At 38.3% G+C, this 17,588-nt stretch overlaps 2 protein-coding genes across 2 annotated transcripts; one reads left to right on the forward strand and one right to left on the reverse strand.

Annotated features, from left to right (window-relative positions):
- The first annotated feature begins 720 nt into the window (after positions 1-720).
- LOC139984849 (uncharacterized) lies at positions 721-6,844 on the forward strand. Its single transcript, XM_071998949.1, has 6 exons — positions 721-1,232; positions 2,270-4,143; positions 4,584-4,745; positions 5,191-5,379; positions 5,697-5,829; positions 6,580-6,844. The coding sequence occupies exons 2-6, from the start codon at positions 2,272-2,274 to the stop codon at positions 6,831-6,833; spliced, it is 2,610 nt and encodes an 869-aa protein (XP_071855050.1). The 5' UTR covers positions 721-1,232; positions 2,270-2,271; the 3' UTR covers positions 6,834-6,844.
- Positions 6,845-7,204: 360 nt separating this feature from the next.
- LOC139984850 (uncharacterized) lies at positions 7,205-10,161 on the reverse strand. Its single transcript, XM_071998950.1, has 3 exons — positions 9,681-10,161; positions 8,944-9,024; positions 7,205-8,251 (listed from the first exon to the last, which is right to left on the reverse strand). Exon 3 carries the CDS (start codon positions 8,138-8,140, stop codon positions 7,205-7,207), a length of 936 nt encoding a protein of 311 aa, XP_071855051.1. The 5' UTR covers positions 8,141-8,251; positions 8,944-9,024; positions 9,681-10,161.
- Between the last annotated feature and the right edge of the window lie 7,427 nt (positions 10,162-17,588).

Here is a 17,588-nt window from a genome sequence, read left to right on the forward strand (position 1 = left end):
AGTAGATTTTAGTAACATTAACAATGAATGAGGCCAGGAAATAGGCAGAAGGGGACGCTTGTGCCTAGGATAAGCCTAGGATATAAAGGCGAATGATTCATGCTGGATCTTATCAATAGCAGTTACAAATACTTTGCAAGAGGAACAAATCCACTCCTCCAGCGTTTTCTGTGCGCAGTCCACAAGCCTAGCCTTCAGGATACATGTTGTGTGAAACCATATAGTTTGGCAAGTTTCACGGTTGCACCGAAACAAATGCTGTGTCGCTATTGGTGCCATCTTTGGTCTCAGACAACTTCTCAAACTCTTCCCAATCGAAGAATTCCGTTAAATCTAACGATTGTAGTGTTTTGTTGGCGTCCATTTTGGTATGTAAAGATGAATAGTTCTGTGTCGGTACAGGAGTTTCCATAACAAATCCCTGGCTGTACGTACGCGTGTATATATGAGGCTTTTGTTTACAACTCCCTGGTTACCCGAAGTGGCCTTACCGAGGTGACGAACGTTGCCGAGTTATGCAAACTACCCCTGCAGGCGATGTCCACCTGCTGTGCTGCAGTGACGGGTTTTATTTGTATGGCCTTGTCGGCAACTTCATCAGTTCAAATGGATTTGGAAGAAAGAACTCCATTCCATAACAACTCCCTGGTTAAACAAACCACCTGCGGCTGAAGAAACAAAGTCTACACATTGAAGAGTTAGTATGCCCATGGAGCTAAAAACGAGAAGGAGAAAAAGCTGCTTGAGAACGCTCGTAAAATTCAATTATCCCGCCGCGAATCCTTTACCCAATCTCTGTAGGTTTTATGGTCCCCCCCCCCCCCCCCCGCTGTGAGCAGCTTCTTTGATCTTGCCTCATCATTTCCGCGATGTGTGGCAAATTTGATATAAACGACTGGTTCAGCAAGAATAGCCGTAGCTCGACCTACGTCGTTTGCAGGTCAAATGTTATGCGCAGTAGCGTCACAGAGCTTTGTTTACTACGAACCCGTTGCGCAGTTCTTCATATCGTGTCTATTTTCTTCCTAAAAAAAACCGCATTTTGATTGCTTTTTTCGTGTAAAAGTTAGAGCAATATTAGTCCTTTCCTGACGTGTGAAATTCATCAAAATCTTTGCAGAATATTTTGCCTTTTTTGACATTTTTCCTGATCGCTCCTGACACCATCTTTCGAAGTAATTAACGAAGACGGTCCTATTCTTCAGTGTAGGATAGTCCACAACACTGTCCAGGTTTGTACAATTTTACAAAATAACGCTAAAGTTGATAGGTTCAATCGCTTGTTGCAAAGTTTTATTGGCAACGAAAGTCCATTCACGGGTATGTTGCCATGGATATTTCATACACTTTGAAATGAAATGGAATTATTTTGTTCTCTTTCTGAGGAAAATGAATAAAACTTAAAAGTTAAAAAAGCCTTTTGTAGTCGGCCCTAACGTTAGGCACAGAGCCTAGGCCCCTGCCATACAATTGTAATGGACCTGCAACATGGCCATCTTTAAATATTGAAAATTTATCTGATATATTTGCTAATGATATTAAGAATGAATGTTGTTGTTGAAATGTTTTATTTGCTTTTGTATGAGGGTTGCTCTGGGGGTTCTCTGTCCATGAAAATTTTTTCAATTTTTAGGCCTAGGCCTTAGGCCTTAATGTTTGATTCTGGTTGTCCCAACCCATGAAAATTGCACCTCTTTTTTTTTTTTGGTTGCCAACCCATGAAATGGCTGGCGATTAAATTGTTTGAACACAAAAAGTTATTCACCAATGCTGAAAAGATATGTTTTAGGCCTAGGCCTATAGTTGTTTATTTCTACGGCAATAGTTTAAAACTTCAATCGCCATATGAGACATTAAGTATTAATTCGCTGGTGACCAAACTCAATCAGTTCTATACTTTACATTGCCAACAAAGAATTCTTCGTGGCCAACCATGGAGACCGCAGTTGTCCAGGGTTGCCCAGACTGCATAGTTTGTTTCTCGCAGGGAAAGATCTGCTGTTACATTTTAATAGATGCACTTTTAAATTGGAGTAATATTGGCACTAGGCCTCTACTGTACACAGTTTTGTTACAAAATGGAATTACCAGTTAAAATGGAGTCACTTCTTTTGTTAAAAGCTTTTTGTGGAATCTTCAAGGTACAGAAGAAACATAATTTTTGGTGTCGGCCTATATTTCCATTTTAGCTCCATGATTACATGGAGGGATTTATTATTAAAGAAAAAACTGACCTTTAATCAATAGTTTGTCCTCTATTTCTTTTCAGATATGGCGAGCATTCACATGCAAGCTTTACAAAAATTATGCAGATTATGTGGGAGTGCCAAGGCAATTCCTGGGGACAGGCCACCAAAAAGCAAATTGGACTTTCATATATGGACCTTAAAAGCACTCAGTATTGACTTTAAATATGACATTGAAGGTGTACATCCTGAGTTTATTTGTACCTGTTGCATCTTGAAGCTTCAAAGATGGAAGAAAAAGGACAACAAAAAACAGAAATGTGCATTAAATATTTCTGTTGCCACTTATCAACCCCACAGCAATTTGTGTACTTTATGTCCACCAGATGATCGTAGTACTGCAACGAAAGAAACTGAACTTCAGAATTTGATTTTGGAGAATTGCAAGGATTATAGACTTGTGTCTTGGATGAATGGGGATTCTTGTTTTCTCGCTCAAATAAACACTAATGGCACTGCCATTATGAAACGAGTTTGTGTTGGAAGAGACGGCAGGTGGACATTTCATGTAAAGGAGAAGGTTATAGTGAGGCAAGATATTGTTGATTTAGGTTTTAAGATTCTTGACCTATTATCAACTGAGGAAGATGTCCATAGTTTGTTGAAATGTACTAAGGATATGGATATATGTTTTGGAAATAGTGACATCTTCGGTTCCACAGAATATTCAGAACTCCGAAAAGGTTTTCCTGTGGAAGAATTTTTTTTCATGGATGGGACCAAGGGACAAACCCTTCGGCATAGCAGTTGCAGATTCATTGCACATGTGAACAAAAGATGTGAGTTATGCTCACAATATCGATGCAACTTATTTGCAAAACGTTCCCAAATGCGGGCTCTGAAAAAGACAGATATTTCCCTTTCATCTCATCAGCGCAATGATTTAATGTCAAGTGGAGACAAAGACAAGAAATTCAAATTGATGAAAGAAAGGTGCACCAACTTGACTCAAGAAAACGCCATTCTACGTCAGCAAGTTAATAGCATGTTCGTTAAGGAAGCACTCAGCATTGAGAAAGATGAAGGAGAGGTTTTGAAAGAAATTTTTGTTGGTGAAGAAAACTCATTCAAGACATTGCTAAAGCAAGGAAGCCCACAGGAGCTGCTTTGGCAGCAGCAGAAAGAGAATCTGCAAAATCCACCTAGTCGCTGGCGTTGGCACCCAGACATAATAAAATGGTGTGTTGCCTTACATTCAAAGTCACCAGCTGCATACAACTTAATCAGGCAGAGTGGCTTTTTAACATTACCAAGTCTAGTGACATTGAATAAACATATACATTTCACAAAGGCCAAAGTTGGAATCAACGCAGATATAGTCAAGCGTGTAGCAGAAGAAATCAATGCCCAAACAGGAGACATCAACCAAAATGTTACTTTGATTCTTGACGAGATGAAGATTAAGTCTGGATTAGCCTACTCGTGTTCTTCAGGTAAAATAATAGGGTTTTGTGATACAGGGGAAATCAATAACTTATTAAGTGATTTTGGAAGACGGGTGCAAGGAGAAGATGACACCAAGAGTACACCTCTGGCAACACATGTGTTGGTTGTTATGGTGCGGACAATTTTTTCAAATACCAAAGCCCCAATTGCATACTTTGCTACAGGGGATCTGAAAGGTAATGATTTATATCCCATTGTGTGGGACTGCATAAGGCACTTGGAGTTCTTTGGTATTCATGTTCGGGCAATTGTAGCGGACGGTGCATCACAGAACAAGAAATTCTTCAAGCTTCATGAAAAGCACACAACGGATGCCTTGACTTATTTCACCAACAACCCTTACAGGAGTGGGGAACGGATATATTTCTTCTGTGATGTGCCCCATCTCTTGAAAACAACCAGGAATAATTGGGAGAACTCTGGCTATAATTCACGATCAAGAAATCTTAGGGTATGTACTATATGTACAGTACTCATGGAGCTATAAACGAGAGCTCCATGATCTACTGATTATTTTGAGTTATTCTTTATTTCTTTCATAATTTTCTGTTCTAAAAACTGATTCTTGAAGACATTCAGTGTTAATTGCAATATATTCATTATTGTTTATTTACTGTAGATGTGATGTGCAAATTTGCTGACAATGCGGGAATATCCAAATTTCTTTCCATTGCTTCATAAGCTTGCACTGTGTTTTGGTGTCATTATTCAAACCGGTTTCACGAAACCAACGTTTCAGTTGGATTCATAATTTACTAAATACTGAAAAACCGCAAGTACCAAAAATAATCAAATGTTTACTATGTTAGCCTATGTTGCACCTACATGTCCATAGCACTTTATGTATGATTTTTATTTATTTATCGCTTTTTCTTTCTTTACATTTTGCAGTTCAAAGGAAAAGAAATCCGTTGGACACATTTGCTGTCTCTACAGGAATGGGACCAACAGCTCAATGCGCCGTCACCTGGTCTTCGTTTTGTTCATAAACTGACGTACGAACACTTGAATCTGACACCATCATTGCGAATGCGAGTGTACCTAGCAGCACAGGTATTCTACTTGTACTGATTTCACCTTTAGTATTTATTTTTTTTTTTAAATTCAACATCAGCAGTATTTAATGTTTTTTGTTATATAGCTCTATGTTAACCTAGTCCAGTCTGCTGTTATTGAGAATAAATGATATTTGATTTATTGACTCTGATCAGTAATACAGGGGGATAAAACTGCTGCAAATCTACAGTTTAAAAACTGTGACAGGACCAAAATGATATGTAAGTCTATTCGACACAAATGTATACTACTTTTACTGTCCAGTAAAGATTTGTTAAGATGTTTAGAGCAGGGTTTTAATGTTGACCAGGACTACACAATTTTGTGCCTGCATTTGACACTTTGTTTGCAGTTGTCAAACTGAAAAGTCTATCACCTACAGTATCTAGGGAAAGTACAGCTTAATTAAAGTTTGGTTATGTTCTTTTCTTGCTTCTTGCAGGTTCTCAGTAAAACTGTGGCTAATGCACTTGAGTCCATGGGGAAACCTGAACTTTCATCAACCATACTGTTCATCCGTACAATAAATGACTGGTTTGACTGCCTCAACGTTGCCAACACCAAACAACATTTTCAAGGAAGGAATGCTAATCTTGCACCATACAAATCGGTCGATGATGAGAGGTTCAAGGTATGTCCGGAATTGTCTTCATCAGTAATTTGGAGTAAAAAGTAACAAGTGTTGCTAATTTACCTGTTATATAGCAGTGAGTGCAATACAGACATTGCATGTTGGATAATAAAAGTTCAGATCTACCTACTGTACCCACTGGGCTAATATTGCACAACCTTAATTTTTTATATGCTCGAGATGTCTGGGCTGACTATGTTACAAGTACTTGCTTAAAGCTTATCTAATCTTCAAATGGAAGGATTTGGATTTGGCTGGAGTGCTCATAATGACAATGGAAGTTATTTTCATTTTGATTTTTCTTCTTTTTTTACTAGTGGTTGGAGAATAATTTTTTAGGATTTCTGGATGAATGGTACGCTGAATCACAGAGTGCAGAAGATGTGCCGAAGAAAGACAGATACAAGCTTTTTATCAGCAGAGAAACTTACTCTGGAATGCATATAACAGGTAACATATTGTATTGTCGCTATGGGAACTAATAATACCATAGCAAAATTATCTGGCAAAAAAGTCATTTTGAAAACGAGCATAATAACTAGAGGTATATTGGCAGCTAGGTGGCATTGTTGGTCTAGGAAATGGAGACGACCAAAATATAAAATATCAAATTCCTAAAAAGTAAACAAGTAAATTGGTTGGGAATCAAATTAAAAACCTATCCATGTCTGGAATTCCACTTGCAATCAAATGACCTCCATCAGAGAGGGGTCATTGTATTCAGTAGCATAGCCAGGGGCCATCGCCCCCCCCCCCCCCCCGCAATGAGATTCTTTTCCCCCAGACGGAACGCATGTTACATACAAATTGTACATAAGTATATTGACACTCAACAAATTTGCCCCCCAGCAAACAAATTTTGCCCCCCAAATTTGCAATCCTGGCTATGCCAATGATTGTTTTTGTCACCATTTCAAATATTTTACCTGTGGTATAGTACCCTTACTGAGTGCCTCGAGAGAGACATGGATTGAAACGTGTCTTCCTGGAAGTATGGAGTTTATAAAGAAAGGCATGTTGATTAATACATGTATTTCTTGTAAAGGAAAAAAGAGGGACAGCTTTTTGCATGGAAGAGCCCCTTGGTTCAGAAGAACTTCAGTGAATATGGACTTCCATGTGGATGCTTCATCAGTCATAATTTTGCACTCGTGTTTTTTACCAACGTGTTTATGTCTGCTTTATTTTCTTTCATTTCAGTGAAATCATTTGTCAGTCTAGCAAAGGAGCTCCTACAAAATCCATCTGTGGAGTATGTTTTAAGTGAGAAATTTTCACAGGATCCTTTGGAAGAATATTTTTCGAAGCAAAGAGGTTGTGGAGGAAGGAATGACAATCCATCTGTTCAGCAAGTTGGACACAACATGTTATCTCTGATGGTTGCAGGGAGCAGAGCTGTTAGTTCGCTGAGGAGCAATTGCCGCAAGAGACCAAGAGAAGATGAAGATATATAACTCAAATTAAAAATTAATCACCTTCTATTTAATAATTCGAACAGTTGTTTCAAAAATGTTTAAGGCAAGGTATAACATACAATTTATATGACAATGTGTTGCTCGTCTGTCCATGCACGTTTTTCTTATGAAAATATGGACAACTTTTAATCAAATATATAAAAACTTTGAATGAATTTGTCCCTGTGATGTCACTTTTGACCTTTGACCAGCCATTTGCAGGCCATTCTCTCTGAGTTTCAAACTTGCATAACTTCTTGTAGTAATATGTTATCAGATTTTTGTACCAGTTTGTGTTATAAATTTTTCTCTATCATATACAATGTTTCAAAAATCCATGGTTCCTTTAATATTAGCAAATTTTACCCAAGCTACTTGTCTTGATTTGCCAATGTCTTCCTTAATGCCTTTTCTCCTTTTTTACCTGCTTTCTTGTTGTTACGCTTCCTTACTTCCATATACATTCTCACAAAAGCGTTAACCCTTAATTTTACCCAATACCCGACAAATAGCTTCAGAAGATCCTGTTTTACTTTAACATCCAGTTCTGTTGTTACCAGCTCATCCCAGCGTTTTTGTACTTGATTATGTGTATTTAAGACATTCAAGAGTTCACTCTTAATATTAACATCCTTCAATACCATCAATCTCTTCACATTCAGTACTTTCTTAGTATGGAATTCAAGAGTTTTGAAAAATAAATAAGTCAGGTTATTGACCACAAACAATCCACCCCTATTTTGTTTGTTAATCCATTGTTTGGTGTAGTTATAAAATGAAGTTCCTTCAGCAGAAGCCGACTCGACTGACAGAGATTTTACAAAATCCAGAACGGAATTGTCCAAATTCTTTTGTCTCAACAGTCTGCGCTTTAAAGCAAAAGGGATATAACCTGCAACGTACCGAATAATCTGCTCTTCATGCTGACTTATAGGAAAAACTGTGTCAATGTCATCTTTCATGGGCATATCATATTTCTGCTGCTCTGCAATTATTAATTTCATTAGAAATTCCAATATATGTTGCAACATGAATAGTTGAGCAGAACTTAGGGCTATCGTTAAAAGATTTATTCGCGATAAGAGTTCCTTCCAAACTTTCAGTACTTGGGGATCCAGGCGTAAATTGTGGAACCGATTCCACATTCTCCCACGATCACTGCTGGTTATTGGTCTCTTGTTATCAGGATAAATAACATCCCAGAGCTGCTGTACAATAAATTTGGAGAATTCTTTCAGAGGAACACTGCCATTTTCCAGAAGCTGCTTTGCTAGTGTCTGAAGCTCTACAGACAAGCCAGAGTCCATGCAGTATAGTGAGTCTGTAAAAAAAAATATTTAAGCACTGGAGTATGAACACTACAGACATATCCAGGGCATATTGTACCGTGTACACCTGTGGACACTTTGGAGCCGTTTCTGTGAAAAAGATAAAGAAAATTTTAGAAAGGAAAAATGTTTTTTTGTTCAAGATCATAGATCATAGGGGTACAAGCTTGGGGAGGGGGGGGGGGGGGAGGCTACAGCCTCTGACTTGGAAAAATGAGGTGAGCCAGGCAAAAATGGTTGATATAGTAAGGGAAAACAAATGTCAACATATACGGCATAAATAAAGAGGTCATTGATAAAAAATTTAGTATCATGTCAAGCAAAAAAACGTGCAAAAAGAATATTAAGTTGGGGGAACAGCAAAAAAATATTAAGTCTGGTCAAATATTATAGCCTCCCTAATTTAAATGGATTTGTAGGCCCCATAGTTGGAGTAAACCTGCAAGCAGATTTAGTGGATCAGCAAGAAAAGAGAAGTGAAGTTATATTCTGTAGGCCTGTATTTTGAGTTCTTTTACAAGCTCTTGCCTTCGTTTCATTTGTGTGCTTCCCTTTCTTTGCCATAAGGAAGTGCAATGTGGTATTTCAGTCTTCAATTCAGTTTTTGCAAAATAAGTGAACATTTCTGTAAAAAAGTCACAGGGTGCAAGTATTGAAAGAATGATTGAGGAATATATTGACAGGGTGGGCCATACGAACAAGCCAATCCAGGGGACTGCAATAAGAAGAGATTCAACATTTTACTCAACCAAAAGTAAAAAGCAACAACAGAAGTTTCTTACCTTTTGTTTTGTTTCCTTGGGTTGTTTTCTGTTTCCTATCGTCCTTTCTTGAAGCAGATTGCCCTGGGGTCTGATCTTCACCTGGAACGGAAAGCATAGAAAAATAAAATGTTAACATTCACAAGGTTTGCAATTTGCATAATGTTTAACAAGGCCTGTGCTACAGCTCTTCGTGGGGGCAGTCTATTCTGTCAGGAATAGTTTTTGTAATATGTCGAGGAAAAGGAAAAATGTTGGCCTAAAACATGAAATTGTTTTGTATGGTTTTTTTTCAAACAATGGGTTAGGTTAAAAAGGATTAATGAATGAATAGCTCCATGATCTGCACAAGTATATAAGAAAACTGAAATGCACAACAATGTTGAAACTCAAATGAATTAGTATACTGTAATTTGTAAACAAGGATAAACTGAACAGTGAATGTTATTAATAACAAAACATTAACAGAAAAATAACATGCATCGAGGAAAACTAACTAATTAATTGTTTTTAAGATATGAAGCTATGTTTCCAATGGTTTAATATAAACCAGCAGAAATTTCACAAGAAATCAAATCAAGTTAGTTTGCTTTCGAATTTTGATCTTTTTATATGTATGGAAATGGAACTGTTCAACTTAAAACTTGGAACAAACTTAAACGGCACCATCATTCGTCTCAGTTTTATCAATCATTTTCATTTAACCATTCTGAGCAGATTATAGCTCATGGCTCACAGAACTGAAACAAAACACTTACATGCATCATGTTCGTCGGCGTACATTTGCTCCTGACAATTTTCGCAGAACCACTCTTCGGTGTCTGCATCAGTATCGGTAAGACCCGAACAACCGACATAAAAACAATTCAGTTTCACAACTCATCCCGGCGCAGTTAACTAAATCGTCCAGTAGTTCGTTGCCACAAAAACAAACTTTCCCAATTTCAGTTTCTTCGCTTTCAAAATCAAGTTCTAAATCAACATTTAAGTTTTCGCTTGTAGTACTAGAAGTAGACGCCATTTTTGATTGTCGATACTTATGACGCGTTTTACGTATTTGACCTTCGACCATCGAGCTGTGTGACGAACTTTGTTATTGCAATTACGTAATAGGTGCGGAAAGAGCGGCTCGTGTCGTGTCCTCGAGCATGTTATTTCTAGACAGTATATACTGTCGGAAAGGATGATACTTCAAAGGAGGACTAAGGAGCTTTTTCTCCTTCTCGTTTATAGCTCCATGGTATGCCCCAATAATTGAGGCCGGTATGAAGTCATTGAAAATTGGCTCTTTAGCATTTCAACTGGTTTGCATTGTTTACAGGGGTCATTGTGGCCAGTGTGCAGCTGTGATGCCTACAGCTGTAGATGCTGCAGGGAAATAGAAAAAGTAAGGAATGTGATGGATGAAGAAGGTGCTGCATGTATCACCTTACACCCAGGTTTTGAAGCTGTTTGCCTGAACCCATGGGTGCAACAGACAGCCTACTGCGTGTACCGTCAACAGCATGGTGGCCGTGCACAGGAAAATAGCATCCACGAGTAATTAGAGAATACATTATATTTATATATACCTTTATTCATTGCTCTGACCTGCTGTTGAATGATGTAACAATACAGAGGGTGTGCTTGTATTCATAGTTTAGTTTTGTTGTGAAGGGAATTACATTAAGATATAGATTAGATCAAGAAAATGTGTGCACCATGTTCAAAACCTGCTTCTGATTAGGACATTTTGTGCAAAAACAAAAAACTGGTGCAATGTCCTTGAGGTTAACCCTGATCATGCTGACTGACATAGTAGTCATTTACACTGAGCCACGGAACCAAATGCCACACAAAAAATGTCCACCATGCTTTGGGCATGATCCATTTACATATTTTAGTCAAAATTAGATCAATTAGATTCAATGATCAGTTTGTGTAAATTGCATAGCTAGGCATAAAACTTTAGGGGAGGCAGATTTAGGAGTCAATCGAAATTGTGGAAATCATATGGAGATTTATTTGAAAATTTACGTTCCCAGATGCAGTAGGGAGGATTCGATCAGCTTTTCCATCTGAAAAGTATGAAGGGTTTAAATTACCAAGACTGTGAGAATGTGGACTTTGTATGCCAAGTCAAACTATCATTTCTGCAAAGTTTAATGAAACAGGGTTGAGTCCTGTCTGTTTTGTGGCTGAATTGTGAACATTTTGGAATTCCAGCATACGTTTTTCTGGTTCATGGTATTAACTACAATCTTGGATGAAATTTTCAAGTTTGGGAAGTACATAACAGTAATAAATAATAAAAACTCAAGTGAATCTTTTGTATGTATTCTCTCTTGTAACAAAAGCTGTAACTTCTAGTAGCCTGCCAACAAAATCTGGCTGATTGAAATCTCAAATATACTAGGTTAAAATAGAAGAACAGTTTGAATAAAGTAGCCTAAGCCACTATGCCAATGGGATCTGGAGAGCTTAGGCTTTCATTTTAATAAAAGTGTAATGAAAATCAATCTGAAATTGTTCATTAATCCATGGAATATCAAGGTTACTTGATCATAAATGGGAGCAAAAATTCACATTTTATCCCATACGGGAACAAACAGCAAATTTCTGTCAATCAATTTCGATAAAAACCAAAAATTGGCAACATGTTTGAAACACCAAATATTAAGTCAGCATATTTATGAAGTCTGAGCTCTCTAGAGAGGAATACTTGTCATTGGAACTTTTGTTTAAATATGTTATCATTTAGTTAGTTACAATGCAAACCAGATGTCAGTAAAACTTTAATGTAAGACTTTAGCAACTTCCCTAAAGGCTGGTAGCGACCTATTAATTAACACTGCTCTGCAGCTGTGCCAAAACATCATGTGAACAGACAATTCACAGAGTCGATTGCTCCCCACTACAATGAAACAAAATTAGAAATTGGGAGGCCATCAACCACTTCAGCAAAGCTTTGGAAATCTGCTTCGGTGTTGTTTTATGGCATCCTCAATGTTTGGATGAGCATAGGAGCTTGCAAGTGGTGGTGGCTCTTTTCTGACAGGAACAGGACACTCCTCTCCCAGAGTTCCACTTCTGCAGAAGTTGTGCAAGCAGTCAAAAAGTTCCCATACGTAATCTGTACAATGGTAAAGATATGAAGAATAATATAATAATGGTTCATAAAAACATACCATTTAGATAGGCATTCCAATCACTCCATTTCGGTCAATAGTCATGGCACAATGCACAGTTGTCCGTCAAGATTTGGATGCCCAACTAAGGCGACAGTTGTACACCTCGACTGGTGTGGCCGTGTGGATACATGGGTCAGGTTTTACCTGACAACTTGTGCCTAAACAATTCCAATATATTTTTACTCATTACAACAAAAACCCTACACCGGTTTGTGCACCTAATATTATGGATTATGTAACATCCTGTACCATCCCCTTGTAATCCATTTTTATTCAGTAGCAGATATCCAGCCAAGTGAGGATATAATATACTCTGTTAAATCCAACTACTTCTTTGTGCCTTTATTTCTTGCTCACATACCGCTGTGACAACTCTACCAGATACAGCATGTATACGCTAATTGAAGAAAAGACATGGCCTCACCACACATTCCAGACTGCCCCAGTGTTGGTGTCAAAATTAATAATGATCCTCTTCCCAGAAAGTGATAGCACCAACTGATTTGCCAGACTAATCTACTATCAATCTTGAAAATTACCTTCAAGCGTCATCTTTGTGATGGAGTGTAGTCGGGACTACCTGGAGGTTTTTCGGGTATCCCGATGAGGATGCCACAGCAGCAGACGGACCATCATCGCCACTGTGAGATGGCCCTGGTTGCATTGATGGTGTTCTAGGCTCTGTTGGTCCAGTCAGCAACTTCAATGGTGGTAGGGGGACCAGTGAACACTGGACTTCTACATGTGTTCTTCTACACTGGACTTCTACATTCACTGAAAATTAGAGGAGTAACAAAAACAAACTAAGGACAGGTTTAAACTTAAAACGATATACGATAACTATATAAAATATACGCACACACCCGCCTGGCGGGAAGTATAGCACAGTACAGTAAAGTGAAAATTTCGGTGTTATCAGATGTAGAGCGAGAGCGAAAAATCACGTCTGCACTCCACGAAAACCAACTAATAAAGTTGTGGTTATATGTGTTATAGTGATTGCCTGTGTTGTTGTGGTTATATGTGTTATAGTGATTGCATGTGTTGTTAAATTTAGACACTTTTGTTATCAATTGTTTATTCGAAGTTCAGTCTTTAATGTTAGTCAAGATTATGAACACTGGCTGTGACTTTCAATGTTCTAACATGAAGAAGAGAACAATATAATTTTAGTTTTGAGATGAAAGTTCATTGAATGTGACAGATTAGAATTATCTAAATCACTCATTTTTGGGACAAAACATTACCATCAACTCTGTGATAGTGTTAAGTTCAGTACAGTTAAATTTTTACATGTAAGATAGTCATTGCATTCACAAAATGTTCAATTTGGGAGACAATGTATACATACTGCAGTAAACAATTTCAGAAAGTCTGTACCAGTGGCGTTTCCTGTAATAAATTAAATGTTACAGCCAAATTATCTGCCAACGAGGGATATGCGATTTTCTCCATTACTATTTTGATGACTATAGACTAATAGTATGGAACGCGGAAAGGGTCAACATGAGGCGCCGTCCACTCAGAAATGGTCGTTCGCTGAGAAACCGTCCACTTAGAGATCAAATGGCCGTTGACTTAGAAACCGTCGCGACTGACAAATGGTCGTGGTTCAGAGATCGTTCACTCAGAGATCGTCCAATTGAGTGACAGCCAAACTTGCATATTTATATCGTGAACTTTTCAATCACAGAGTCGAGGTGCATCGACCGTTCGCACTCGTACTCGTTCATTGAATTTTCAATCACAAATTAAAATAGATGAAAACGATGATATACAACTCGAGGAATTTGTGAAAATCGGTTTCAACAACAGAAGAACGGCAGATTTGCTTGATTGCAGTGAATCGACTGATATAAAAGGAGGCGTGCTTCTTTAGGCCTCTTGAAAAAAGATGGATTTTTCGCAATATAAACAACGTTAGTATCATGAGTGTATGAGTACGGTGATGGTATTCCTCAGCTTGCGGCCAATCCCTAATAGTAGACTTGACCCTCATACTCGGTTGTTTTGATCCATTTCATTTAGTATCAGTTCGTACTCAATCTTCGGGAGTTTTTGCATGTTGAGACGACGTACAATTAAGCCCATCAGTATTTGTAATGAATAATTCGTGATTACCAGTTGTAATTCTGCCAAAACAACATTGATTTGTTAGTACGAATTAGAATTTTTCTGTAATAAAATACTTGTATGTTTTAATGAAATGTTACTTGTTAAAATGAGTTATTACTTCATAATGATGAATTATTAATTTGTAACAATTAATGTCGTATTAATAAGTACCACACATGAAGAATTTGAACATGCAATTATGTACAAATTATTATTTCATACGAATGGTAAGTTCTTTAAATGATTATTGATTTGTTAATACAATTTATTTGTTTTAATGATATACTGCATTTGTCATGAAACGTTACTTGGTAACACTGAATTTACTAATTCATATTAAGGGATCATTAAGTGTTTACAATGTTTTGTAAATTTGTAACAGCTAGTGGAATTAATATTGTGTAATGCCTATAGTATTTCATAGTTACAATTTATTAATTCATTATTGTAAATTAAAAATTAAATGTTAACATTTGTAGTTAACAGGGTTAACAGTTATGATCATCTATGGTCGTCATGATACACATCACATTTTTCTATTGCCAAGAATATCATATGTAAATTTTAGGCTCGGTTACTGAAGGCATACATGTTAAGCTCATCACTTTCTTTTATTTGGACAAATGCTGAGCACATGGAAGGTAAAATCTCGGTCAGATTGATTAGACCAATGAAGACAAATCTGGGCCTAGCGACGGATGTTACTACTTTCCAAATAAGTTATTCCTGTTCGTCTATGAGTTGCCTGTTCCCTTTCGAGGTTACGGGAAACTTCTTCGGCATTTTCGACACCCAACGTGTGGATTATTTCTTGAATGTTATTTCTTTTGGATTCTGGAAACTTCCATTGCATGTGGTCTTCGGTGTACCGAGACGAAATTACTCTCCTGAAAAAGGGAGGGCGCCGTAGGGACGACTTGAATGAGGCGGGAACAACAGCGTTCTACTGTAACAGCTCGGTGTACGTTACTGGGCGGGAAGTACAGCCGGTAAATAGTCCGCGCCCACTTAATGCATATGTATATAGCCATTGTACAGGGAGGAACAATTCTAAGTAGGCGCGGCTCAGCATCGACCGGCGATTTGTAAGTGGACGATTTCTGAGTCAACGGCCATTTCTGAATGAACGGTTTCTGTACTTCAACGGCAATTTAAAAATGGGCGGCTGTTGCATTTGAGCAGCGATCTCTGAGTGGACGGTCTCTGAGTGAACGACCATCTCTGAGTGGTCGGCGCCTGACGTTAAACGGCAATTTCTAAGTGGGCGGCTGCTTGAATTTGAGCAGCGATCTCTCAGTGAACGGTTTCTGGGTGAACGACCATTTCTAAGTGGACGGCGCCTCACGTTGACCCTTTCCGCGTTCCATATAATAGAGAGTATACTGTAAAGGAAGAATCGAAATAATATTCCAAAATATTCCTAGTGAGAGAGGTACATTGCTCTTTTATTATGCTCCGTTATTATGTTGTTCGCAGAATTGGTACTCTTTGTTGGCTTGTGTTATGCACCTGTATTAAGGTTTAAGTTACGCGATGACAATGCCACCTGAAGTTAATGTGCTTATTTTTAACGGTTGGATTGTTCATGGTCATCGTTGTTACCTGATATGTCTGACTAAGAAGATATACTCCTACATAAAAATCTGTACTTTGTTCATTGTAGTGAACCGTCCAGAGTAAGTCCCGAGTACGTTTAAAGGAGTATGTGTGAAGTCCATACAGTTGGATATGAAGAGTAAGTAAAACGAGATTCACGTACAATTCGTGTTAGTGTAATGATTGCAGTGGGCGCGTTAACGAGCGCTACAACAAATTAACCTTATGTAGTGTTGCGCCTACATAGAAGTTCACGACTGTACAGTTCTGAATTGAGGATATATCGTCAGTATGGGCGATTCTGAAAGCGATAAGAGTTCAGCAAAAGATGCAATAGATGATGCGGCTACCTTGAAACGAACGTGTAGTGGTTATGTTGGTAGGTTAGGCACACATAATGAAAGTTTTAAGGGACTTTTCTGCAAGTACGAAGCAAGGTTTAATGAATATCTGAGTACACTTGAAGGATCCGACGTACAGGCAGCATCAGACCAGTTCAAATTAAATCAAAACAACTATCAAGAATTCCAGAAAAGGGTGAGTGAGTGGCTTGACGCAGCAGTTAAAAAGGCTGACGACAATGCAGGTGATCAACAGGCTCAACAACCTGACGAGGTCTCTATAAGGAGTAGTTCAGGATCCACACGAAGTTGTGCCAGTGTCACTCCTTCGGTGCGACTGAAGGAAGCAAAGATTAAGAGGGATCTAGCAAGGCTGAACAAACAGCAACTAGAGGAAGCACAGCGAATAAAGCGACAGCAACTTGACCTTGAGATGAAGTTAGACGAGCTACAGATACAGCATGACATTTCCAAGGCTGAAGTCGAAGTCCAGTCTTGGGAGGAAGAGTCTGCAGAGTAGCAGATAGGTAAACTACCTCAAGTAAAGGTACACCCAAATGAAAAGGAGTGCACAGTTGTTAATTTGCCTAGAGATGTTAATGAAGGTGAAAAATGTCAGTCATTGCTACATGCTGTCTCTACTTTGACAAGCATGCCTAAGCCAGAGTTGTTAACATTTAGTGGTGACCCCATCACATATTGTGGGTTTATAAATAATTAGGAGGTCAGCATTGGGTCCACGGGGCTTGATAGTAGAACAAAGCTCACTTATTTGATTCAGTTATGTGAGAGTTAGGACAAAGAATTGACTGTGTCCTACTGGACCCAGCGGAAGGCTACCAGAGGGCCAGAAGTTTGCTACAAGAGCAGTTTTTGTCAGCCTCATGTTATTTGTCATTATCTGCTAGATAAGGTTTTCAAATAAAGCCCAACGATGGTGAGTCTCTTAGAGATCTGGGTAGACTGATGAGAACGTGTGTTATCACTATTAGTCAGATGGGATATAGTGCAAACATAGACAGCACTGACACGTTCGGTGTTCAGTCAAGGTTGCCGATATACCTCCAAACAGAGTGGACAAAACTAGCTCACAGGTTGATCATGTCAGGTGGAGAACCAAGATTTGTAGACATGACAGAGTTTATAGAACAGGCAGCTGTGTCTGCAAATAGTATGTATGGAAGAAGCATTGGGAAAAACTTAACATGTAAAAAACAAAATGCTAAAGTTAAGACCTCTGAAAGAGCTTGGTCGTTTGCAACAAAGGTTGAAGAACCTAAAGGTAAAAGGGAGGCAAAGTGTGTTTTGTGCGATGATCCACATGCTTTAAGCCAGTGTGAAAGGTTCAAGGCAATACCTCAATGGGAGAGGTATACATTTGCACGCCGATGAAGGCTTTGTGATAATTGTTTCAATGGATTCCACATAGCCAGTAATTGTAGGT

Source organism: Apostichopus japonicus, chromosome 17, assembly GCF_037975245.1.
Source record: "Apostichopus japonicus isolate 1M-3 chromosome 17, ASM3797524v1, whole genome shotgun sequence".
Taxonomy (NCBI): Eukaryota; Metazoa; Echinodermata; class Holothuroidea; order Aspidochirotida; family Stichopodidae; genus Apostichopus; species Apostichopus japonicus.

Coding starts and splice junctions, on each gene's coding strand:
- LOC139984850 (XM_071998950.1), bottom strand. CDS start 8,140: ATGGACTCTGGCTTGTCTGTAGAGCTTCAGACACTAGCAAAGCAGCTT.
- LOC139984849 (XM_071998949.1), top strand. CDS start 2,272: ATGGCGAGCATTCACATGCAAGCTTTACAAAAATTATGCAGATTATGT. Junction 4,144..4,583: donor CACGATCAAGAAATCTTAGG/GTATGTACTATA, acceptor TACATTTTGCAG/TTCAAAGGAAAAGAAATCCG. Junction 5,830..6,579: donor CTCTGGAATGCATATAACAG/GTAACATATTGT, acceptor CTTTCATTTCAG/TGAAATCATTTGTCAGTCTA.